At 45.3% G+C, this 25094-nt stretch overlaps 2 protein-coding genes across 2 annotated transcripts in view; one reads left to right on the top strand and one right to left on the bottom strand.

The window, feature by feature from the left end:
- The window catches only part of NCAPD3 (non-SMC condensin II complex subunit D3), a 73018-nt gene extending 70311 nt beyond the window's left edge, over positions 1-2707 (top strand). Inside the window, exons 33-35 of the mRNA XM_062197368.1 lie at positions 1527-1601; positions 1683-1743; positions 1834-2707. Of these exons, the coding sequence (XP_062053352.1) occupies positions 1527-1601; positions 1683-1743; positions 1834-1942 (245 nt within the window). The 3' untranslated portion in view covers positions 1943-2707. The remainder of the gene's footprint in view (positions 1-1526; positions 1602-1682; positions 1744-1833) is intronic.
- Positions 2708-3417: 710 nt separating this feature from the next.
- JAM3 (junctional adhesion molecule 3) overlaps positions 3418-25094 on the bottom strand; it is a 63730-nt gene continuing 42053 nt past the window's right edge. The window contains exons 2-9 of the mRNA XM_062197369.1: positions 14965-15030; positions 13723-13836; positions 9745-9897; positions 9206-9408; positions 8182-8281; positions 6314-6443; positions 6172-6226; positions 3418-5906 (exon numbers count right to left, since the gene is read on the bottom strand). Of these exons, the coding sequence (XP_062053353.1) occupies positions 5871-5906; positions 6172-6226; positions 6314-6443; positions 8182-8281; positions 9206-9408; positions 9745-9897; positions 13723-13836; positions 14965-15030 (857 nt within the window). The 3' untranslated portion in view covers positions 3418-5870. The remainder of the gene's footprint in view (positions 5907-6171; positions 6227-6313; positions 6444-8181; positions 8282-9205; positions 9409-9744; positions 9898-13722; positions 13837-14964; positions 15031-25094) is intronic.

Genomic DNA, 25094 nt, shown 5'->3' with positions numbered 1-25094 from the left:
AGGGCTCTGGCTCGGTGTCAGCAGCCAGTGTTGTGCCTGTGCTGTCCTGAGTTGCTCATGGAAGCTTACGCAAGGAGCACAGTGCCACAGGAGGGGCCACATCCCTGTGGGGCAAGGCTGCACCCCCCCGGTCTCCAAGACAGTCTGGTGTGCTATATAGATGGGGGGGGGGGGGCAGGCAGAACAGCTAGGCGTGCAAGCGTGACAGGCCAGAGCCTGTTTGAGAGCAGGGATCTACACACACGCGTGTTAGCAAGGGAAGGAAACTAAAGGTGTCTCGGGGCCAGCTCAGAGGACAGAGTTTAGGCTGTGCTTGGGAGGTGCCTGAGCAGGGCAGGTGCTGTACCGTGACACCAGGCATACAGCCAGTAAGTTACAGCCCAGCAGTCACTGACAGTTCGCCAGCACTTACCTCATAGCAGGTCCTGCATGAAGCACTTTACACAAATGATTTCTCTGAATCCCGACAACCCCCTAGAAGGTAGGTAGGTCTTGGTTCCCATGTCAGCAGTGAAGCAACTTAAGGGTCCCAGAGGCAGAATTCACACCATCTGCTTGTCTGTGCTCTCCTGCCTCCTAAGGGGGACTGGAAGAAGAGTGGCCCTGGTGGGGTGGGGAGCACTGTGAGGGATTAAGGGTGACAGGTGAGATGAGCACAGTGAGGTGGAGCACGGTGATGGGCTGAAGGGAAACTGAGAAGACTGAACTGACAAGACTTGGTCACTGATCTCATGTGGAGGAGTGGCTGGTAATGCCTGATATTCCTAGCATGGCTGGGCCATTTACTGGCTAGGAACATAGAAGGAACGTGCTGGGGCTGCCGCTCTGGCATAGTAGGCTAAGCCTCCACCTGAGATGCCAGCATCCCATATGGGTGCCAGTTCGTGTCCCAGCTGCTCCTTTTCCAATCCAGCTCTCTGCTTTATGGCTTGGGAAAGCAGTAGAAGATGACCCAAAGTTTTGGGCTCCTACACCCTCATGGGAGACCTGGCTTCTTGTCAGCCTGGCTCCATTTGGAGAGTGAAGCAGCAGATGGAAGACCTTTCTCTCCGTCTTTCCCTGTCTGTAACTCTGCCTCTCAAATAAATAAAATATTGGAAAAAAATAAAATTAAAAAAATAAAAAATAAATAAAGGAGGAGGAATACTCTGAGTGGTGAGGTAGCCACAGAGAGTTCAGGGGAGGTGCAGTAGCAAGTGTACCACTGGACCCGAGAGGCATCTGAGCTGGAGGAGGGGCTAGTCAAGGCAGACACCAGTGCAGGCGGAAGGCCAAACAGTGGATGCTCCGAGGCCAGCAGAGCAAACTGAAGAGGACTGGTCAGAGGGACTCAGGGGAAGGGAGAGTGCCTGGCTGGAAGGAGCCTTCAGCCCCGTGAAGTCCTGGGTCAGGTTGAGGTCTGAGCACTCAGACGCTCTGTAGGGAATGCAAGAAAACCAGAGCAGACTCTGACCTGCTTGCTCAGGTGACTGTGGATGTCTTCTGCCAGCTCCTTCTTAACTGTGCTGTTTCTCCCCTTTCCCCAGAGACCATCAATGATGTCACCTTTGGAGCAGGGGTCAGCTACATAGGGACACCGCGGACTCCTCTTTCAGCCAGAGGCAAGTTCTCCCTCCTGTCCGTTGGGCCAGCTGCCTTTGAATGGCCTGGGAAAGCTGAGCTTGTGCTTGATTTCCTTTCAGAGAAAACTGAGACGCAGAGTCACGGAAACGACGTTTTATGTTTATCACTGCCGGACAAACCGTAAGTCCACTCGAGTTCCTTTGGAAGCAGATGTTTTCATCAGGTTTTTTTCCCTCTTAGTGCCAGAGTGTGTGTCTTTTAATTCTCCAGGCCTCCACAGCCTCAGCAGTGGAATGTGCAGTCTCCAGCCAGGAATAAAGACAACCCACCCCCCAGCAGGAGGTCCCAGCGAAAGACACCCCTGAAAACAGCCAACTGAAGCCGTGTGCTCCAGAAGTGCCAGGAAGGCAAGAGTTTGAGGAGACTTTTTCTTTTCTCCTCCTCTCTCCCCTTTTCTATTACGTACAAACCATCACGATCATCTCTGGGCCAGTGGGCCGAGGCCCACATCCAGGACCCAGCCGCAAGCTCGGCCCAGCCTGCCAGCAGTGGTCCCCACACATGGGGCCTTTCACATTGCAGGTAACAGAACTGCTCATGTCATCCGTGAATTCCACACGCATGTGTAGCCAGCACCTTGGTGATGCAGGCCAGCTTGAAGGGCTGCACACAGCTTGAGTGCGTGATGGCAGCACAGCTGCGGTCCGGAACGGTGGAGAAACACGGGTGTCTTGTGCATGTGGGCAGGCAGATGGACTGCCTCCTGCCTGCCTCAAGTGGCGCTTCACTAGGTAACCCCAAAGCGTGTCCTTGGATGTCGCCATTCTCTAATGGCTCACCTGTGCTTAGCTGGCAGACCTTTTGTATTTCTTTTAATGAAATGAATTGTGTGGTTAAAAATTTGTAAAATAATAGAGAAACACCACATTTAGATTTTCTTACCCTAAACTTCAACTATTTAATATTATAACTTTATTCTACTTGAAAAGTGTCAAGTCCATTCTGATTAAGCCATAATCTAGTTTTTAAAAAACACAACTCGAGAACTGCAGCTTTCTTTTATATGTCAAGCTTCTGTTAGCTTGTTTGAATTCTGATAGTACATATTTTCCCATAGTTAATAACAAAATTTTCACTGTAATATTTTTTCTATTATTTATAATTGCAGATTTTTAAGAAGTGTACAGTTTTCTGAAATGAATAAAGGTTAAACATAAATAAATCCAGCATTCAGTAGGACCTTCCTTTATTTAGGACAGGTTTCTGTTGCTTGTCATTTTATTTTTATATGCAGTATTCAAGAAGAATGAAACTAAATCTTTGCTGTTGGGAAAATGACTTCATTTGTCTTTAGGGTTGTGTCCCTGTTCTCACACAGCTGTTTGTCTCCTAACTGCACTCTTCCTAACTGCTTAGGAAGAACCAGTGTCGTATCCCTTAGGCTGGGCAGCACTGATGCAGGTTTATGTGCGGCTCTGCTGAGAACTGCCGGGGGTTGGGGGGAGGGAATAATGAGAGGACCATTAAGTAAACTTGGAACAGTGTTTGTCCAGGAATGGCCAGAAAGAAAAGTTTGTTCATATCTTTTAATCCCAGTATTACAGGAACAGTCGTATGAAGTTACTGTTTATGCATGTTTGGGGATAGGATGCCATTGCGCTCCATAACCATGGCTTTCCCAGGTGTGTCCTGAGACACATGTGGACTCGTCACTCTTGCGTGAACAACCATGCCAAGTCCAGTTCTGCTTTCCCTGTAGATGATGGTAGGATGAGACCAGTTTCAGTACTCTACTCCTAACCAAATGCCAGCAAAAAGCAGTAAACCCAACATAAGAACAAACAAGAAAGAAAGGATGGAGCAGACATTGATTTATTTAAAGCTTTTATAAATGAGTTTTAACAAATATCAAATTATAGGTGTGTTAGTACAAGTCTGTAACATCTATGTACAGCAACATCTACACCAAAAGCTTAGAAGCACCGCCTGTTCAGGCCTTGAGCCTTCAACTCACATTCACATCTTAAAAATATTTGAGGGCTCCTGCTCTGTCTACAGTTTCACAGTAACAGGCAACTGCTTCCCCAACTCCATACCTTAATGCTGTCTCCTTTGACAGATCCAGCTCCCGTGGCACTGGGGTAGATGGTTGGGGTGTAGGAAGGGAGGCAACAGGCCACCCCATCTTACGATAGCCAAGAAGGGAGCAGAGTGTTAAGCCCCAAGAGTTAGACTGGGGAGCTATCCCCTCTACCAAGAGGAGGTGAAGATGAAGGGACAGTCTTAACTCTAAGCAGTCGAAATAGCAATGCAAAAGAAGACAGGTACCACAGAGGTACTGTTGCCTATGACTTCTGCAAAATATCCCATAACAAAGTATGTCACATAACTTACAAAGGAAAGTCAACAAAAGGCTCAAGTATTCAATTAAAAAAAAACTGTCAAAGTACAAAAAAATTAAGACACTGAAAGTTGAATCACAGGGTGACTATGTTTTTCTACATAAAAACCATCCTTTAGGCACACAATGGAATTAGATGTTCCTTTTGAGAAACTCCTTGCTTCAAACCCCTTCACATCATGAGTGTAGCCCAGCAGTGTCTCTGAGGCTAAGAACATCTGCTCTTGAAGAACAAAGGCTTTGGATGATGTTTCTAATGTCCCCACAAAGTGAGCACTGTCTCGGGCAGATAAAATATTTTAAATCAAAATTAGAAAACTGCTTTTGATTCAGGCGTGTGCTGTCCTCGCCATCAGGCTTTTTACCCTGGCTGCACTGCCCAACATTCTTCAGAAGGCTAGGCTGGCTGCTGCCACACAATGCTTTATTGTGAGCAGACGGAGAACCTGTGGTGCCGGGCGCTTTCTTCATGGCAAAGAGGAACGGTGGGATTCCTCTGTAAAAATACTGCAGTGGACAAACTTGATTTCAAAATTGCCCTTGGCCCTGGACAACCTCATTGAACTACACAACTAATTAAAATGAACTTTAGAAATGGCAGTAACTGCTTTGTTTTGTGAGCCGTCCACAGCCATAAAGAGGTCTGTCACGAGAACCCAAAGGCTGGGATGCCACAAGTGCTCCAGGACGCGTGCATACCACCGTGGAGGCGAGGGGTCCAGCACCTCAGGGGTTGTAAAGATGGACGGGGAGGGCATCCTGGCTGCGACTCACCCTGGGAGGTGGACAGAGTGGTCTCTACGTGGACACCTGAAGGCTTCTGGGGGTCTTGGGGAGAGGCAGTTCAAAGCTAACCTGAGAGCGCCTTAGGTTTGCTTGGGCAGACACAGATTTCAATACTGCTAGATGAGAATTTTTCAAAGGTTTCCTAAATAACAACTGTCTGATGTACAGATGTCCTAAGTTCTCTTATGAAAAATGCTAAACCTTACGTGGCAAAAGGAATGTTCCAGTAAGCTTTCTTGAGAGGAGTTCTTGGATAAAATACTCTTAATTACTGATATTTTCCAATTCAACACTATTTGCTTGGAACTTCTACATTAAATTGACCTTTGTTTAAAAAAATAGGTTAACATTGTATGACAATATATTTACAGTTTAAATAGAAATTTTCCTCAATAATCAAAATACATCTTTAGCAGAAATTTAGAATGTAAAATTTTATAAAATAAACAAGACCCATAAAAAAGCGTATTTCCGTACCATTTCTGACTTAGCCTATTTCAGAGGTTTTGCTTCAATGCTGACACCCTCTTGCACATGCAGGGTTCCCCAGATTAGAAGACCCCACTTCCAGCAAGGATTTACCTTCCTGATTTTTGGTTGTTTTTATAAAATGCTGATCCAAAAAGATTTCCCAAGATGGCTACTGCAACAGTAACCACCAGAGCCTTTAGGAACACAGTGTGGGGGGCCTGTGGGCAGTGGAACAAGGCTATCATGTGAGCCTTTTTCTGGGTTCACAGATGCAAATGTGGGCCGAGGGCAGGCACACAGCTGCCTTGTCACCTCCCATGGGCCCATCTGGCTGCCTGACAGCCAATGACAAATACACTGGCTTCACAGAGCCTGTGCCTGAGAGCTGCTGTCCTAATACGCGTGGGAATCCAAGTCGGTGTGCTCATTCTGTTTCCTTGTGGTTACCATGCCCATCTTGAGGAAAAACCTTTTATTCGTGTGGCTTGTTAAAAGAGTAAGAAAGGAGTAGCGGTCAACTTTGGCCAAAACAAAAAGCTTCTGCATGAGTGTCTAGCTCTGTCCTGGTGCACTCGGCGGGTTCACGGCTGCCCCGGACAGGAGGTTCTAGTAGAGGTATTTGCACTGCTCTCAGCCATTCGGCCAGGTTTCAGATCACAAATGATGACTTGTGCCTGAAGTCACCCTGCAAAGCCAATATAGATTAACAGCCAGCCAAGAGACCCCGGGGGCAGTGAGAAACCGAAAAACTAGCAAACCAAATGTGGGCCAAACGTGTCCTGGAGACTGAGCCGTACTAAAAGCAAGTGTGAATCCCGTTAGTGTGTGCACGCCACCGTGAAGGACTGAGGGGTGCAGGGCGTACACAGTATCTCAAAGATCTCCCTATGGGGCCCACTTGGTTTCCCGGCTGGGCATGGCTGGGCATACCTGGACTTCCAGCTACTTACCTCTTCGTCTGTCCTGATATAGTTAACTCCATCTGACTTCCCTGGGGTCTTATAACTGTGGACAGAAGGGGGCAATTCAGTTGCCTCATGCTCTGATCAAGGCTAGCTTGGGCTTAGATTTTTTCAGGCAAGGCGGGCTCACCTCTCTCCATCCTGCCTGTTGTTGATGAAGTAGCCACGTCTGTAAGCACAGCAGATGCCCAGCGTTATCAGGGCCAGGACGGCAAGGACAACCAGAACACCCCCAATGATGCCAGCGATGTTGAGGTCATCTGAAAAGGAAGTTGAGGGACAAGATGACACAGACCATCTGTTCCTTAGGAAGACTGGAGCCCTCAGCCCCTTTCCTCTCCCTCCCAGACTCGGCCGTCTACCCACCCCAGCCAACCAAAGCAACCTGTTCTTCATCGAGAACACCATGACCCTGACTGAAGGGGTAAAAAGGACAGAGGCTGACACAGTTCAAAGGCAGTGACACTGCATCCCATGTTAAAAAGGGCTTGGTAATATATAGAAAAATTTAAAATCCTCTGGCTAAACGCCCAAGACTGCTATTAATGGGAGAAATGGTTACATTGTATGGACAAGTTTAGATGCCAGGAATCCAAAGTGAGTAAAAAATAATTTCCAGGATCTCCCTTTCTTGTAAATTATTTGAAAGAAGAAAGCTAGTTCTAAGACTGGAAAGAAGCTCCTGGATTCATCCTGGCCCAGCCCTGGCTGTGGTGGCCATCTGGGGAGTGAATCAGTGGATGGGAGATTGTTCTGTCTCTTCCTCTCTGCAACTCTGTACTTCAGATACATAAATAAATCTTCAAAACAAAACAACCACTAGGAGAGACCTTGCCCTTCTATTGCACTGGCCCCCTAGCCTCCTATCTGCAGGCCTCTTAGAAGAAAGTCCCTGGGCGCCCTTCATCATTTCTACATGCTGGGCGAGGCACTTCCCTGTGAGAGCACTGGTGGCTGTTTCCTTTATGCACATAAAAATGCAGGGAATTTATCAACAAAAGTCAGTTAACTTGAAAACTCAAAATTCTCCATTACTCTAGTATGCTGGTTCTCAAATGTGAGTGAGTCCTTGAAAATCAACTTGGAATTTGTATTTAAAATGTCAGTTCCAGTTCCATCTCTAAAGATACCATAGGTCTGGAGAAAACTCAGGAATTTTCCTTCAGGAGAAAATGACTCTAGTGTAGGGTTTCCCTACCAGGAATGCTTATTTTACAGAGACATTTCCAGCAGACATCTGGGATGGGCCCAGACTTTATCATCAGGGTGGTTGCAAATAGGAAGGAAAGAGAGAACCGAAAGCACCAGGAGTGAGGAGGTGCGCCTACACATTCTCTCTCCTCAGCATCTCCACTCTGGAGCCAGGTTTCTGGAGGCCTTGCACAACCACGTGTTTGATAATTCCATCAATTACCAAGGAACCGGAGTTTATTAACTCACTGAATGCTACGTGACTGGCCATGTTTCCAACACCAGAAGACCTAGGAAGTCTTTCTTGGGAACCTGCTTGTCTAGACTCATCCCCAGTGTGCCCCAGTGCATTCCAGCCAGCTCCAGGAGAAAGCTGTCCAACCTGATGGTCTAATACTCAATATTAAATGTCCTATCCAGCCGGCGCCGCTGCTCACGAAGCTAATCCTCCGCCTTGCGGCGCCAGCACACCAGGTTCTAGTCCCGGTCGGGCCACAGATCCTGTCCTGGTTGCCCCTTTTCCAGGCCAGCTCTCTGCTGTGGCCTGGGAGTACAGTGGAGGATGGCCCAAATACTTGGGCCCTGCACCCCATGGGAGACCAGGAGAAGCACCTGGCTCCTGCCATCGGATCAGCGCGGTGCACCGGCCGCAGCACACCTACCGCGGCGGCCATTGGAGGGTCAACCAACGGCAAAAGGAAGACCTTTCTCTCTGTATGTCTCTTATTGTCCACTCTGTCAAAAAAAAAAAAAAAAGTCCTATCCACTCTCTAGTCTTTGATGAAATCTTTTCAAAAAGTGACTCACAAACTTCCATCTCCTGCTCCTCACACCTGGCTGAGCCGGCATCATTGGAGGCAATACAGAAATACTGCCCGGAGTCCTCCTTGTGAACAGCGCTGAACACCTGTTCCAGGAAGTGACAAGGAAATAAACAGACCAATCAACAAGGTAGACCTAAGGGGACAGAGTCCCCACTGCGCCCAAGTCCAGAAAGCAGCCAGTCTGCTCGTTTGTTTCTGGTCTGCCTGTGGCTCCCCAGGCACTGTCGCGGTTCTTCCCTGACACCCTAAGAGCTTCCAACAATGACCTCCCCTGTGTATCTGAAGATACCAAAGCTGGCAACATCTAGAACAAGAGGCCAAAGAGTGGTCTGATAATGACTGCTCATCAGGCAATATTTTGACAACACAATATCAAGGATCCTATTATAATCTGCCTGATGTCTGACTCCATGCAGCTGGATATTCCACAGACCAAAGGCACCTGCCCAAGGAGAATGAGACTGCTGGAGCTGTCTGGTGGTGAGCTTGTCTGTCTGCTAGCACAGGAGCATCCTGTCCCGTCACCCAAACCCTCACCACCTCAGGGTTCTGATAGAAACGTCAGACAGGTTTTATCCATAAATACTTCAATATACGTCTCTAAAAGTTAAGAACTTTTAAAAACCATAACCACAATTCCATGATGCTGCTGCAAGCAATTAATTGCTTAATATGATCAAAGAACCAGCCAATAAAATTTCCCTGGTTGTCCCGTACTGCTTTTACAGCTAATTATCCAAATCACAACGCTAACAATGTCTGTTGATAACATTTAATGTCCCTCCGCAGTCTCTTCTCACCTCCAGGTTCCCTTGCTTTACTGCACCCCCTTTAGAACCTACTTGCCTATAAAGGCAAAAAGGGGCTTTTTTTTCTGTAGAATATCCAACATTTTCAGCTCCTGTCTTACAAAGTAGTTCCACTGTCTCTCCTAATTGCTCTTTCAGCAGTAACCATCCCTGGCGCCAACACCCATCTCTATCATCACCTCTTAGAAGATATCTTACCAGGGTGCCTGTTTCAGAGTTTAAGAGAAAAGAGGAATTTCGAAATCTGGGATTGACCCTGGAGTCCGTCGGCAGTGGCATATCATTGCGGTACCAGCTGTAGTAGGGCCGGGGAAAGCCCTCACTCTCCTGGCAATGCAGTGTCGCAGTCTTGCCAACGGGGACAGCCTTGGGTACTCTGCAGACAGGGGTTACTGGCTTCACTGTAGGAAATATATGGGTTGGTGTTTAAAATCGAAACAACATGGCTCTACCCTGTCAAAGCCCACAGTGAGTTGGGTCCAAAGACAAGAAAGCCAGCTGAGCTGCCCGTGCACCACGGTTATGTGGCAGGTGCCTCCTGGAGATGGGGAGGAAGTGGCAGAAGCACCACTTCCCACCCCAAATCAGGCAAAGCCTCAAAACTTCCTCCCTCCCAGTCGTGCTTCCCTCAGGGATACAGCTCTGGAAGGAAAGAAATCAAAATCCTTTTTGATTCTACAGATGGAGACTCGTGAAGCCTGAAAGAGGTGAAAATGTTTACCTTCACGTGCACCTACCTTGCACAATTAACTCAATGGTAATCTCATCAATTTCTTTGCGGTCATTTCGAGCAACAACTTCACAGCGGTAAAGGGCTGAGTCTTTCCGAGTCACATTCCAGATCTTCAGGGAAGTCTGCCCCAGTACTTCCGCACGACCTGCCAAGTCTCCTATAGAGAAGAAGATACAGGGCACCAAAAAACTCTAAGGCTCTCTTTGCCACTTGAGGGCGGTTTCTGGGGCCAGAATGTGATACAGAATAAGCAGGCTGCAGACTGGTTTGTTTCTTTATACCATGTAACAGAAATGAGTGCCCTGAGGACTGCAGTCATGACTCTCTCCTGTTTGTAACCCAGGCACCAAAAATAGTACCAGGTGTTTGAGGAGCTCTCAATGTGTGTGTCTTGCTAAAGCCAGGATCCTCATCTCTTTTTTATCACTCTCAAGAGAGATTCCCCATTCCAATAAAATAAACAAGGTAAAAAAAAGTAAAAAGAATAAAACCCTTGGCTTTCCATAAATGATGCTTTTCCACATGCAAAACAAGGTAGTTGAATCTCTACTTCATTTTCTGTATAATCAAGAGTTATAAACTGTTAGTAAAAAGCAGGCATAAATCTTCACGACCTTAGATTATGCAATGGTTTCTTTGGTATGACATCAATAGTACAAGCACCAAAAAAAAAGTAGTTAAAATAGACTTCATCAAAACTAAAAGGTTGTGTTTCAAAGGACACCAGCAGAAGAAAAGGCAATGTACAGGACTGCAGGAAGTGTTTCCAAGTCTATTTGACAAAGGACTAGTATCTACAATGTAGCAGTATCAAGAATTTACAATTCAACAATGGACAAGTGAGTTTAAAACTGGGCATAAGATCCAAAAAGGCATTTCTCCATAGAAAATACACAAATGGCCAATCTACACATGAGAGGATGCTCAACAGTGTCAGTCAACAGGGAAATGCACATCAAACCACAGGGAACTGCCTCTTCATATCAACTAGGTCTGCCAGAAAAAGTCAGACAATAGAAAGTGTTGCTAAGGATGTGAGGAAGTACACTGCTGGTAGGGACATGAAATGGTAAAGCTGCCTTTGGAAAAGTTTGTCAGCTTCTTAAAAAATATGAAACATCCAACTATCACATGACCTAGAAACTGTTCTGGTCACTTCTCGCAGAGAACTGAGAACTTACATTCACACAAAAACTTGTACATGAATGTGCACGGCAGCATTACTGGTAACAGCCAAAAAATGGAAACATCCCAAATGCCCATCAACTGGTATAATTACAATGCAGTATAACTCAGCCATAAAGGACATTACAGATGCTGCCACATGATGAACCTTGAACACATTATGCTAAGTGAAAGAAGACAACCATAGAAGACTGGAAGACTTCATTTGTATAAAGTGTCCAGAACAGGTAAATCCATCGAGCAAATATACCAAGGGCTGCCAGGGGCTGTGGGGCACAGGGAGTGACTGCTTACGAGCATGGGGTTTCCTTTTGGGCTAATGAAAAGCTTCTGGAAGTGACAGTGCTGATGGCTACACAACCATGTGAATATACTAACAGCACTAAATTGTGCAGTTTAGAAGAAATATTTATGCTATATGAATTATATCTCAATTTTTAAAAATTTTGGGCATGAGTGTTGTGGCATGCAACCTGCTTCTTAGGCTGCTTGTAACCCGTATCAAAGTGTGTATTCAATTTCCTGCTGCTCCACTTCTGACCCAGCCTCCTGCTGATAGATCCTGGGAGGCAGCAGATGATGACTCAAGTGCTTGGGGTCCTGCCACCCATGTCGGGGACCCAGATGGAGTTTTGGACTCCTGGCTTTGGCCTGCCTGGCCCTCCCCTGGCTATTGTGGGTATCTGGGGAGTGAAGCAGTAGATGCAAGATGGATTTCTCTTTCTCTGACTTACAAGCAGATGAAAATTAAAATATACCTAAAATTAAAAGTATATAAAATATTAAAAATGTTTAGAAATGCATATATATATAAAACATATAAAACAAGAATGGGCACAAATAGACACAGTAACCTTCAAAGAAGCATAAGGAACCTGAACAACAACAAATAGAGGAATGAGTTAAAAGAGTAAAATTGCACAAAAAAGCAGAAACTATTACTAAACCTGACAACTGGTGACAAAGACTTGTGTGAAGGATTTATCCAAATATAACAAAATCAAAAAATGCTTAAGATAAAGGACAAATGTTTCATGGACACTGGCTAATTAAAGGTTATTATACAGCTATAATTAGCAGGGTATTTGTATTCTACCTTGTAATAAAATACTAAGTAAAAATTCAGCCAGGTGTTTTGTGTCCTCCAGTGGTGCAGGGGCATATCCTCGTTTGTCCCCAGAGTCTTCTGTGCATGAATCCTCTTCCTTGGACTCCCACACCCCTACAGCTCAGTGTAATGTATGTAATTCCCAGAAGGAGAAAGTCCTCTAGAGAAACTCTCACTTGGGGTTGACATTGTGATGTAGGGTGTAAAGCCACAACCTGCAACGTCAGCATCCCATATGTGTACTGGTCTGTGTCCCACCTGCTCCACTTCCAATCCAGCTGCCTGCTAATGGCCTGGGAAGAGCAATGGAGGATGGCCCAAGTACTTGGGCTCCTGCCACACATGTGGGAACGAGAAGCAGTTTCTTGCTCGCTCCTAGCTTTGGCCTGGCCCAGTGCTGACCACTGCAGCCGCCTGGGGAGTGAACCAGTGGATGGAAGATCTCTGTCTCTGTCTCTCCCCCTCTCTCCCTGTGTAACTCTGACTTTCAAATTAATTAATTAATTAAAAGAATCCCTCACTTGGTTTCTATGATGATGTAAACTGCCTGCGTAACACTTAGCAGGATCAGCCTGGGTGGCCAAACAACACTGATTTGTCTTCTGAGACAGAAGTCAGCCTGAAACTCCTGAGGACACTGAGAATCCAAAGCAGAAAGACCTCAGTTTAGGTTGTTTCCATACCACCTTCCTCTCTGAACTCTCAGCTTCTTGCAAACTCTGAAGGCACCCAACTTACAACCTGTCTTGGTACCTCCTGTTTACTACTCCTACTCTCTATACCCTGACCCCTCCACCCCACCCCAAGGAACAGCCACACCCTAGCAATTCTCCCCTTGCATCTCTCTCCACTGCCTGCACCTTAGCTCAGGCCACTGTCAGCAACCTCCAGGGTTTGACAAAAGAACTCTAGGTCCAACTCTTCTCTTCAAAGCAACCATCTCAATCTTCTAAAGCATAGATGGAACTTGTCATTTCCCCTTGGACATTACCCACTGTCCATGCTCACCTGGCACTCAGTGCTGCCCAGCTGGCCGGGTGGGCCTCCCCTGCCACATCTCCAGTCTCATGCCCCCTGGCTCTCTAACCAAGCCCCAGCTGCAGTGGAAAATCTGCAGTTCTTCCCAGCAGTTAAGCTCTGACTTCTGCATCTTTACACACAACATTCTTTCTTGTCCAACACCTTCCTCCATGCTCCCCTCATCACTCTATACCCACTGTCCAGATACCACCTCCACCACTTCCTGTCATCCTAGGGCACCCTGTGCCAGTGGCCCTGGGGTGAGGTCCTGCTATAGTGTTGGACACAGTGAGCAGCTCAGTAAACACTTTGTCTCTTTGCTGTTCACATGTTATTCTTGATTAACTCACATCACTCATGTCACACTCCATAAAATGGCCTAGGAAAATGCTGATTTTTGATTCCTCAAAAAGATGAGTTGTGAACAGATTAGAATTCTAACCAATGAAAGGGACGGTTGTAGAAGCTAGGTGACAGGTACAGAGGCTCACCATACCATTCTCATCACTTTTGTGTATGTTCAAAATTTTCCAAAATAAATGTTTTAAAAACCAAAACAGTCATGGCTACAGGTGCAGATTAGCAGTCTGAAGTAAGTTTCTGGTCATTGTGTATACCTGGGCCTTGTGGACAAAGAAGTAATCAGCAGAAAGTACTATTGGATCATACCCTGAATTTTGTTGTCAAAAAATACGTATGTGGTTTGGTCCCCTTGAATTTTCTTCCATTCAATCCTGGGGTCATTTGTCTGTGAATCCGTAATGATACAAGACAGTTCCACACCTAATGAGTAAAGGGGGGGAAAAAAACTCTCTGTGAATGTGGAACACTTAACATTAACACTTAACATGTTCGTTTGCACACAGATTCTGTAGGCTATCTCTAGTTTAAGAGGGACTTTTCATGCAAATTATAAACCTAGCCACCTCCAGACTCCATGAGACTTTGCAAAAAGATGAATTTTTGCTAAAAAAAAATACAAAATTAGCAAGAATTATACTACATAAAGCACACCTTCCTTTAAATATCTTTCTTGTATAAAGGAGTCCTCTCATATCTCCAGTTTTACTTTCTGCAGTTTCAGTTACTTAAAATCAACTGTGGTTCAAAAGTCATAAATGGGAAATTTCAGAAATAAACAAGTCATAAGTTTTAATCTGTTGCAATTAATAGCAGTGAGACGAGATCTCACTCTATCTCACTCTGACCAGGTTGTGTATCATCTCCTTGTGCAGCATATCCACTCTGTATGTACTACCCAATCCTCAGTCACTTAGGCGTCATCCTGGTTACCAGATTGACTGTTGTGATAATATAGTGCTTATGTTTAAGTAACCCTTACATAGAGACCAACACCACATCTCAGTGCCTATGTCATGCACCTTACTTTCCCTCCTAAGACAGACACTGTATCATCTCACCAGGATGAGTACAGCACAACAGTGTGTTTTGAGAGACAAAGATCACATAACTTTCATTACAGTATACTGTTATAATTGTACTGTTTTATTATCTCTGTCAGTCTCTTACTGTGCCTACTTTTATCAGTTAAATGTTATCATAGGTATAGGAAAAAGACAGGGTATACAGAAGGTTTGGTCCTGTGCATGGTTTCAGGCATCCTATTGGAGTCTTAGAACACACCCCACACAGAAAGACACACTACTGTGTACGAAGTTTCTTTGTTGTATACACAAAGCTAGGCAGGAACCATTAGGTTAGCCAGTATAAGACCCACACAGAGCTCACTACTGGCCCACAGATGTGATGCTTCCTTGACACCCATGCACTGTCCAGGAGCCACTCCTGTATCTCCTTGCACAACACAGACACATGTCCAGAGTCTGCTGTAAGACCACCAGATGTCCATTAGATGGTGTTCCTTCTCCTCAGTGTCTTTCTTGCACTTACTCTCAAATTCTTGTACCACTGGGTTTCGGTTGCTGGATTTGAGGTTTACAGCTCCTATCAAGCAGCCTGAAAGGAAAAACAAAAGTAAAATCAGACACAATACATCTCTGGAACACCTGGAAAACTCTGGTTTTTTTGAGGTCAGATTTTTCCCTCCTATGCAGGTCAACCGCAGAGGATGGGAAAATGCTATATTCCAAACAAAGCATGTGGGGTACAGCAAGCTGACTTCCTTGTCTCCCAATCTGACCGTCACTGGAAGGACCCAGGAGAAGAGCAGCGTTCTGAGAATTCACTCTCCCCAATCCCAGAACAAAGTCCTCTACAGTGGATGGAAAATCCTCAGTCATTACTGCTTCAAATAGTTCTTTTGTTCCCTTCTTCTCTTCCTAGTACTAGCATTATACAAACTCATATATTACACACTGTTCCACAGTTCTTGGACATTCTGTTCCACTTTTTTCTGTTCCTTTTCTTGGGAAGTATGAGGACACAGAAATAAAATAAGTTAAAGGCCTTATAGTCACAAGAGAACACAGAAGGGTCTGGCATTATGGGGTAACAGGTTGCGCTGCCGCCTGCAGCAACAGCATCCCATATAAGCACCAGTTCAAGCCCTGGGTGCTCCACTTCCAATCTAGCTCCCTGCTAATGCACCTGAGAAAGCAACAGAGGATGGCCTGAATCCTTGGGTCCCTGCACCCATGTGGGAGAACCAGAGGAAGCTCCTGGCTTCATCCTGGCCCAGGCCCAGCTGTTGTGGCCCTCTGGGGAGTAAACCAGCAGATGGAAGATCTGTATGTGTATATCTCCCTCTCTCTATAACTCTGCCTTTCAAATAAATAAATCTTAAAGAGAAAGACACAGAGAGAGAGACCAAGAAGTAGATTCTCTGTAGAAGCAGGCTGATTCACCAAAACAATGGAAACAGTAAAGTTGCAAACAACAGATGAACTAGAGCACATAAAAGATGCATAGGCCACTAAAGCTGATAGTGTCTGTACAAAGTCAAATTTGCAAGAAGGCAACTGAGAAATATTATATATATATATGTATATGTGCATATATATATATATATATATATATATATGTATATCTTGACCTCTAAAGTGAACTACCTGCTGCTGATGTTTTTAAAGACCCAAAAGTAGGGGCCGGTGCTGTGGTGTGCAGGTGAAGCCACCGCCTACAGTGCCGGCATCCCACATGGGTGCCGATTCTAGTCCCAGCCCTCTTCTTGTGATCCAGCTCTCTGCTGTGGCCTGGGAAAGCAGTGGATGTTGGCCCAAGTCCTTGGGCCCCTGCACCCGTGTGAGAGACCTGGAAGAAGCTCTTGGCTTTGGATTGGCACAGCTCTGACCATTGCAGCCAACTGGGGAGTGAACCAGGGATGGAGGACCTCTCTCTCTCTGTGTGTAACTCTGACTTTCAAGTAAATAAATCTTTACAAAAAGGAAAAGAAAACAGACCCAAAAGCAGAGTTTCAAATGCTGAACTGAAATGCCAGAAGCACACAAGTCACTGCCAATTGACCCATGACCAACGAAGGATTTTCACCACATGTATACTCTGGTCATGAATGCAATGAAGCCAGATGATTCTTTTACTTATGTATGCACTAGAAGAATCTGACAGGACTATAGACTCTAGAATATATTTAAAACATCTAATTTTTAATGTAAATTTGAATAGTTCGAAAGCATATAATTTCTAGATATTGTTAATATTTTAAAATAAAAATGTTCACTTTTTTTAGTGTATCCACTGAAATCCAAACAGCATAGTGATTTGATATTTACTATCATAGTTTTAGAAACTGAAAAATAATGCTATAAGTTTTAGTGTTGAAATAAACTGCAAAGATAGTTCAGAAATGTCCAGTATACCCTCTTCAGGTTAAAAAAAACAAACAACAAACTATTAAGAAGGCTTTCCTGCAATGAGATCCTGTATAGCCACTATGGAAAACAATTTATCAGTTTTGTAAATAAACATTCAGGGGCTAGTGCAGTGGCTTAGCAGGTAAAGCTGCTGCCTGCAGTGCCCATATCCCATATGGGCGCTGGTTTAAGTCCCAGCTGTTCCACTTCCAATCCAACTTTCTGTTATGGCCTGGGAACACAGCAGATGATGGTCCAAGTCCTTGGGCCCCTGCACCCGCATGGAAGACCCAGAAGAAGCTCCAGGCTCCCGGCTTCAGATCAGTGCAGCTTTGGCCACTGTAGCCATTTGGGGAGTGAATCAGCAGATGGAAGACCGACCTCTCTCTCTCTCTCTCTCTCTGCCTCTCTGCCTCTCTGCCTCTCTGTAACTCTACCTTTCAAATAAATAAATAAATCTTCAAAAAAAACTAATCATGCAACCATCATATGGTCCAGCAATTGTGTTCTTAGTTATTTATCCCAGAGAAAAGGAAATTCAACTTCACTCAAAAACCTGGACACAAATATTCACAGCAGATTTAAAGTGATGTACACAAACTAGAAACATTCCACTCCCTTTTTGCTCATGTGGGTTTTAAAGAGAAGTTTTTGTTATTGTTGTTTAAAGATTTATGTATTTGGAAGTCATGGTTACAGAGAGAGAGGGAAGAGAAAGAAAGAGTAAAAGATCTTTCATCTGATGGTTCACTCCCAGATGGCCACAATGCCCTGGGCCAAGCCAAAGCCAGGAGCCAAGAGCTTCACCCGGATCTCCCACATGGGTGGCAGGGGCCCATGAACTTGGGCCATCTTCCACTGCACTCCCAGGCCATTAGCAGGGAGCTGGATTAGAAGTAGAGCAGCCTGGGGGGCCGGCACCATGGCTCACTTGGTTAATCTTTCACTTGTGGCGCTGGCATCCCATATGGGCACCGGGTTCTAGTCCTGGTTGCTCCTCTTCCAGTCCAGCTCTCTGCTGTGGCCTGGGAAGGCAGTGAAGGATGGCCCAGGTGCTTGGGCCCCTGCACCTGCATGGGAGACCAGGAAGAAGCACCTGGCTCCTGGCTTTGGATTGGCGCAGCGTCAGCCGTAGTGGCCATTTGGGGGGTGAACCAACGGAAGGAAGACCTTTCTCTCTCTCACTGTCTAACTCTGCCTGTCAAAGAAAAGAAGAAGAAGAAGTAGAGCAGCCTGGACTTGAACAGGTGCCCAAATGGGATACCGGCACCACAGGTGGCAGCTTTACCAGATATACCACAACATCAGCCCCTCTAAAGAGAAGTTTTATGTAATTCATATTCTTCCTCTTCTATAAGTAAGGTGCTTTTCCTCCTCTGTCTTAAGATTTTGCCTTTGTCTTTGGTAGTCTGTAGTTTGATGAGACATGCCCAGGTGCTGAATGTGTGGCACTTATCCTGTATATTCTCTGAACTTGGATCTGCAGTTTTGGGTCTGACATTAATTTGGGGAAATCCTTGATCATTACTGCTTCAAAGAGTTCTTTTGTTCCCTTCTTTTTCTAGTATTAGTATTATACAAACTCATATATTACACTTTTTGTAGTTCTTCCACAGTTCTTGGACATTCTGTTCCAGTTTTTTTTCCTTTTTTTAAATTTATTTATAAAAAGGGAACAGATTCCATATATATACAGTTTTAAGGAACATAACGATCTTTTTTTTTTCTGTTGTCTTTCTCTGTGCTTTCAGTTTTGGAAGTTTCTGTTGACATGTCCTAACAAGATATTCTTTCCATGGCTATGTTCAGTCTACCTAAAGAGTTCATCAAAGATGTTTCACATTTCTGTTATAATTTTTTGATATCTAGCATTTCTTTTTGATTCTTTCTTAGAATTTCCATCTCTCTGCTTGCATTGTCCACCTGTTCTTGTTGTCAACTTATTCCATTAGAACCTTCAGCATATTAAACACAATTGCTTTAAATCCCTAGTCTGATAATTTGAAGAACTTTGCCACGTCAGAATTCTGATGCTTGCTCTGTCTCCTCAAATTATGTGTTTAACCTTTTAGTATGCCTTCTAATTTTTGGTTGCAAGCTAGACATGATTTAGTAAAACAAACTGGTTAGGTGTGTGGAGAGAAGACAGAGCATTCTATAGCCCTACAACTAGGTCTCAAGCCTTTAGTGAGCCTGTGTTTTAGTGTGACCTTCACAAGTATTTCCCAGTACCTAAGTTGGACAAGATGGCTAGAGGGAGATAGAAGTCAGTTAGGTTCTGATGAAATCCCAGAAGGTTAGGCTCTGGTTTCTCTATGGGTAGACTTTGTTAAAAACAGAATTGTCAAGGCCGGCGCTGTGGCACGGGTTAAGCCATTGCCTTTAGTGCCAGCAATACATATAGGTGTCAGTTCATGTCCCAGCTGCTCTACTTTTGATCCAGCTCCCCGCTAATGCATCTGGGAAAGAAGCAGAAGATGGCCCAAACACTTGGGTCCCTGCACCCAAGTGGGTGACCCTGAAGAAGTTCCTGCCTCCTAACTTTAGCCTGGCCCAGCCCTGACAGTTGTAACCATTTGGGGAGTGAACCAGCAGATGGAAGATCTCTCTAATTCTTTCAAATAAATAAATGAATCTTAAAAAAAAAAAAAAAAAAGAGCTCAGAATGCTCATAGAACAGAAGCCTCAGGAGAAAGCAACCCTGCCAGCACCTTTATTTAGGAATTCCAACCTCTAGAACCACGAGAAAATAAATTTCTACTGTTTTAACTCACCAGTATGTGGTATTTTATCATGCTATCTCTAGCAAACTAACACCGAAGGAATTAAAAGAGGGGGAGAAAATGAAAATGAATATGTAAAAATGATCCCTGACTTTACAACAAATCCAGAAATTCTAAATTTCTGAGTATCAAAATATGTTTGAGTTCACAGTTGACAAAGTTGTTGGTCTTTCATACCATGATTTGTAACCATAGCTGGGAAAGAGATGAGCTCTGTGAATTCAAACCCTGGGTCCATCCCAGATTGTCATCTCTGCACTGAGTAGACATGACATAGAACTTACAAAAACTGCATGGAGGGGCCGGTGCTGTGGCACAATGAATTAAAGCCCTGGCCTGAAGCGCCAGCATCCCATATGGGTGCCGGTTCTAGTCCAGACTGCTCCACTTCCAACTCAGCTCTCTGGTATGGCCTGGGATAGCAGTAAAGGAAAGCCCAAGTCCTTAGGTCCCTGCACCCGTGTGGGAGACCTAGAAGAAGCTCCTGGCTCCTGGCTTCAGATGGGTGCAGCTCTGGCCATTGTGGCCATCTAGGGAGTGAATCAGCGGATGGAAGACCTCTCTCTCTGTCTCTACCTCTCTCTGTAACTCTTTCAAATGAAAATAATTCTTTAAAAAAAAAAAAAAAAAACCTGTATGGAGGGGCCAGCACTGTGGTGAAGCGGGTAAGCCACTGCCTGCAGTGTCGGCATCTCATATGGGCACCAGTTCAAGTCCCAGCTGCTCCACTTTCAATCCAGCTCTCTGCTATGGCCTAGGAAAGCAGTGGAAGATGGCCCAAGTCCTAGGGCTTCTGCACCTGCATGGGAGACCCAGAAGAAGCTCCTGGCTCCTGGCTTCAGATCGGTCCACCTCCGGCCATCGAAGCCAACTGGGGAGTGAACCAGCGGATGGAGGACCCCTCTCTCTGACTTTCCTTTTTTCTGTGTGTAACTATAACTTTCAAATAAATAAGTAAGTCTTTAAAAAAAAAAAAAAAAAAACCTGCATGGAATAGCTTCCTCAGCTATAGTAAGAAGACTGAACCTCAGGCTAATGTGTTCCTAAGCTGATAATTATCACAAAAAATACAGTAGCTCCAGTGTCAGGCCAAGGCTGAATCCCTCCCTCCTTCCCCCAGCCCCACACCTCTTTTTAACTACCAACAAAACCAAAAGGCTTTGATTTTGTTTTTATACACACAAGAGGAAACACTCTGGTTGGCATTGTGGCACTGCAGGCTAAGCTGCCGTTTGCAATGCTGGCATCATCCCATCTCAGAGTGCCAGTCTGAGCTGCTTCGCTTCTAATCTAGCTTCCTGCTAATGCACCTGGGAAGGCAGTAGAAGATGGCTCAAATTCTTGGGCCCCTGCCACCCATGTGGGAAACCAAGATCGAGTTCCTGGCTCCTGGCTTCAGCCTGGCCTAGACCTGGATTTTGTGGCCATCTGGGGAGTGAACCAGCAGATAGGATCTCTCTCTCTCTCTCTCTCTCTCTCTCTCTCTGTCTGTCACTCTGTCTTTCAAATAAATAATTTAAAAAAAAAAAGAAAAAAGACAGAAACCACTCTTTGATTCACTCTGAGACTCAATAAACACTTTTTGCCTAAAGGCACCTGTCCCACAACAACAGACACACCTGGTAAGATATGAGGTATGGCACTGGTGGAAAGGACACCTCAGGACCCACTAGTCTCACTTACTTGTCTTTCGTTTCTCCTCTGAGCCCTTCTTAACATCATCCTAGAAGCAGCGGTTGTCATTCCATTCTCCATTGGGCCTATTTGTTTCAAAGGCATTAAACTAGTTCTGTATTTCCAGAAGCATCAACCTCTAGAATTGCTTACTATAATGGCATTATTTCTCCTTGAAATCAGGGCCATCAGACATGTCACATACCAGAGGTGAGGAAGGAAGTGAAAATGAATGATTCAGATACATCCCTTAGGATCACTCTTCAAAACAGGGCAGGTGGTATTTCCAATTCACACATGATATGTTGCTAAATGGCCTTGGCCTACCTCTAGTCCACAGCTAAGGAAGCTAGTACTTCAAGCTTTGCCTTTAGACTCCAAGACCAACATTATATCCCGATGCCTGAAATTCTTTTTTTTACTGTGGCTCTAAGAAAGAGATTAATTAAACAATGTATTGGTTGTTTCCTATTAAGATTTATTTACCTGGGCCCAGCGCTGTGGTGCAGTGGGTTAACGCCCTGGCCTGAAGCACTGGCATCCCATGTGGGTGCCGGTTCAAACCCGGCTGCTCCACTTCCCATCTAGCTCTCTGCTATGGCCTGGGAAAGCAGTAGAAGATGGCCCAAGTCCTTGGGTCCCTGCACCTGCGTGGGAGACCCAGAAAAAGCTGGCTTTAGATCGGCGCAGCTCCGGCCATTGCGGCCAATTGGGGAGTGAACCATCAGATGAAAGACCTCTCTCACTCTCTGCCTCTCTTCTCTCTGTGTAACTCTTTCAAATAAATAAATAAATCTTTTAAAAAATATTTATTTACCTGAAAGGCAGAGAGAGAGGGAGAGAATGAATGTTTGCATATACTAGTTCAATCTCTAAATGGCTGCAATAACTAACAACTGGGTCTAGACCAGGCCAAAGCCAGGAACCATGAACTCCACTGAGCCTCCCATGGGGTGGCAGGGGCCCACGTACTTGGGCAATCATCTGCTGCCTTCCCAGGTGCATTAGCAGCAAGCCAGGAGTTGGAAGCAGAGTGAAATGCGGCATCACAGAGGTGGCTTAACCACAACACTAGCCCCTGGTTGATTGTTTTATATATCATCTGTGTATGCTTGACAAGAAGCATAGTAAGAGATAATAAAAAGTTTGCGAATTCCTCCTCTATAACCTAACCACTTACTTTCCACATGCTCAATGACACTAAGATGATCCAAAAGTAAATAATAATGTATCAATGCAAAATTATCACAATAAAAGGGAGGGAAGGAGGAAGAGAATCAGGAAAGGAAGACGAAAGGGGGAAGGGAGGGGAGGAAAAAGGAAGCAGAGAGAGGTTACTGCTGCTATCTTTAAACCCGAACTAGGTACTGAACAGATTATATAATCCCCTGAGATTTGGGAAAGAAACAAAACCAGGATTCAGAAGGATTACACACAAAAAAGATTTAATTCCAAATGCATGCCTCATGTCCCCATGCCATAAATAGCAAAGTTTTCTACATAGGAAGGCCTGAACAAGTTGCTGCCTTTGCTCTCCTAGCTCTGGCCATAGATTTTCCAAATCATCTCGATCTGCAGAGTCCTAGACCTACCCAGTAGTCCGCACTTATGTGTGCTCACATTTAGCTACATTACTAAGGAGCTCAGGAAAGAGGCACTGCTGCATAAAGAATTCCTGCTCTGAATCCTGCCTTGCCCATGCAGAAACAGGGACTCCCTCAAACAACACAGGCCTTTCCCCGGGCAGGTTTTCCTCCCAGCTCTCAGAAACAGATGACAGAGTGATGCATATAAATAAATCTGCAGGGCACTGCAGCACGGGCTAGCAAAAAACAACAAAGAGAGATGGCAGGGATGGAGCACACTATGGCCATTCATCTGCATATGAGTCATCACCTTGGAGCAACAGCCTTCCCCTCATTTGGTTAGGGAGCCTGAGCAAAGCAAACACAGAGAACCAGAGGACCCTGGAGTCAATGTATTTTATATTTCCTTTTATATTTCTTTAATTATTATTTATTTGAAAGAGAGAGAGATCAATCTCCTGTCCTCTGGTTCACACCCCAAATGTCTATAACCACCAGGGCTGGGTCAGGCCAAAACTAAGAGCTGGGAACTCAAACTAGGTCTCTCGTGTAGGCACTTGCACCATCACCTGTTGCCTCCCAGACTACACATCAGCAGGAAGACAGAATGGAAAGTAGAGCTGGGACATGACCTAGGCACTCTGTTATGGGATGTGGGCATTCCAAGCCATAGCTTAACCGCTGCAACAAACGTCCACCTCTGATTTCTAAGTCTTGGTATCATCTGGCTAAGCAACTAGGCCTAACAACTGCAAGCACTCCACCCTCTGGACACTGGTGTACAAGGAAAATATGGGCATTTCCTGGTAAGACAAGGGTGGGCTGAGGAAAGAATGTCAATGAACAAACTACCAGTGATGTAGAGTATACATTTTCACATATAAGGAGGCAATCAGAAGTGTGCAGAGAGATAAGCAGAGAGAGAAGTGTACATTTTGAACTCACAAGGAGCATTATTTTGACACTGACCAAGTGTGCTGCCTCTTGTAGGTCAGCTGACCATCCTGCTTAAGTGGGGAACTGAAACTGTTCTGTGGGGATACTTTTCTCCGAACAGGACTGTCAACTGCCAGCTGGATGGATGCCTAAGGTAGAGCAAAGAGGAGTAGAGCGATCTCTGAACCATCTCCCACCAGCACTCTGACAATGAATAAAGTGACAGGGAAAGGGTGAGCACACTGTGCTGCTGGAACCTTAGTGAACTGTACATTCTCCTCAGTATCATCTGGATGGCTCCCAGCTCATTATGATCACTCATCCCACCTCCTAGCATTCCATAGACATGGCGAAAGATTATTCTGCTCACATCCCAGACAAGGGATCAGATCCTACAGAGGTTAATGGCTACAAGCACAAAGCAAAACTAGAAGCCAGAAGTTCTGAATCCCCATTCCTACTTCCTGCTTTAGTTCATAAGCATCTTTCTGATAAGAAACTCAGTATTAAAATCTACCCAAAACTGGCCGGCACTGTGGCTTAACAGGCTAATCCTCCGCCTTGCGGTGCCGGCACACCGGGTTCTAGTCCCGGTCGGGGCGCCGGATTCTATCCCGGTTGCCCCTCTTCCAGGCCAGCTCTCTGCTATGGCCCTGGAGTGCAGTGGAGGATGGCCCAAGTGCTTGGGCCCTGCACCCCCATGGGAGACCAGGAGAAGCACCTGGCTCCTGCCTTCGGATCAGCGCCATGCGCCGGCCGCAGCAGCCATTGGAGGGTGAACCAACGGCAAAAAGGAAGACCTTTCTCTCTGTCTCTCTCTCTTACTATCCACTCTACCTGTCAAAAAAAAAAAAAAATCTACCCAAAACTAAAAAGGACAGCAACAAATACATGTGAAGTAATAAACGGAAGATGTGAGTCAGACCCTGTAGCCTAAACTGATATCCCATTGTTCTTGCAAAACCCTTTCTTAGATGACTTTGCAAGGGAAGTAGTCTAAAAAACAAGTCTCTGACAAGATGTGCAGCTGGCACTGTCAACTTCACATGGCCATCCCTTCCCTCCAGGGATGATGTGGAGCTGAGGCACGCAAGGGCAATGGGAGCAGGCAGATGGGAATGATAAGCTACAGAGGAAATACTGACTCGCTGACAATCACAATGGCCTTCCTAGTTCACACGGCTCCTCAGAGTATTCTCTGGAGCTGCTGTGTTCTTTGTTTCCCTTTCCCTTTCCTAACTGGAACAATTTTAGCAACTGCGGACAACGGT

Source organism: Lepus europaeus, chromosome 7 (genome assembly GCF_033115175.1).
Source record: "Lepus europaeus isolate LE1 chromosome 7, mLepTim1.pri, whole genome shotgun sequence".
Taxonomy (NCBI): Eukaryota; Metazoa; Chordata; class Mammalia; order Lagomorpha; family Leporidae; genus Lepus; species Lepus europaeus.
The sequence above is the reverse complement of the archived record's forward strand: the minus strand, read 5'-3'. Positions and strand labels throughout refer to the sequence as shown.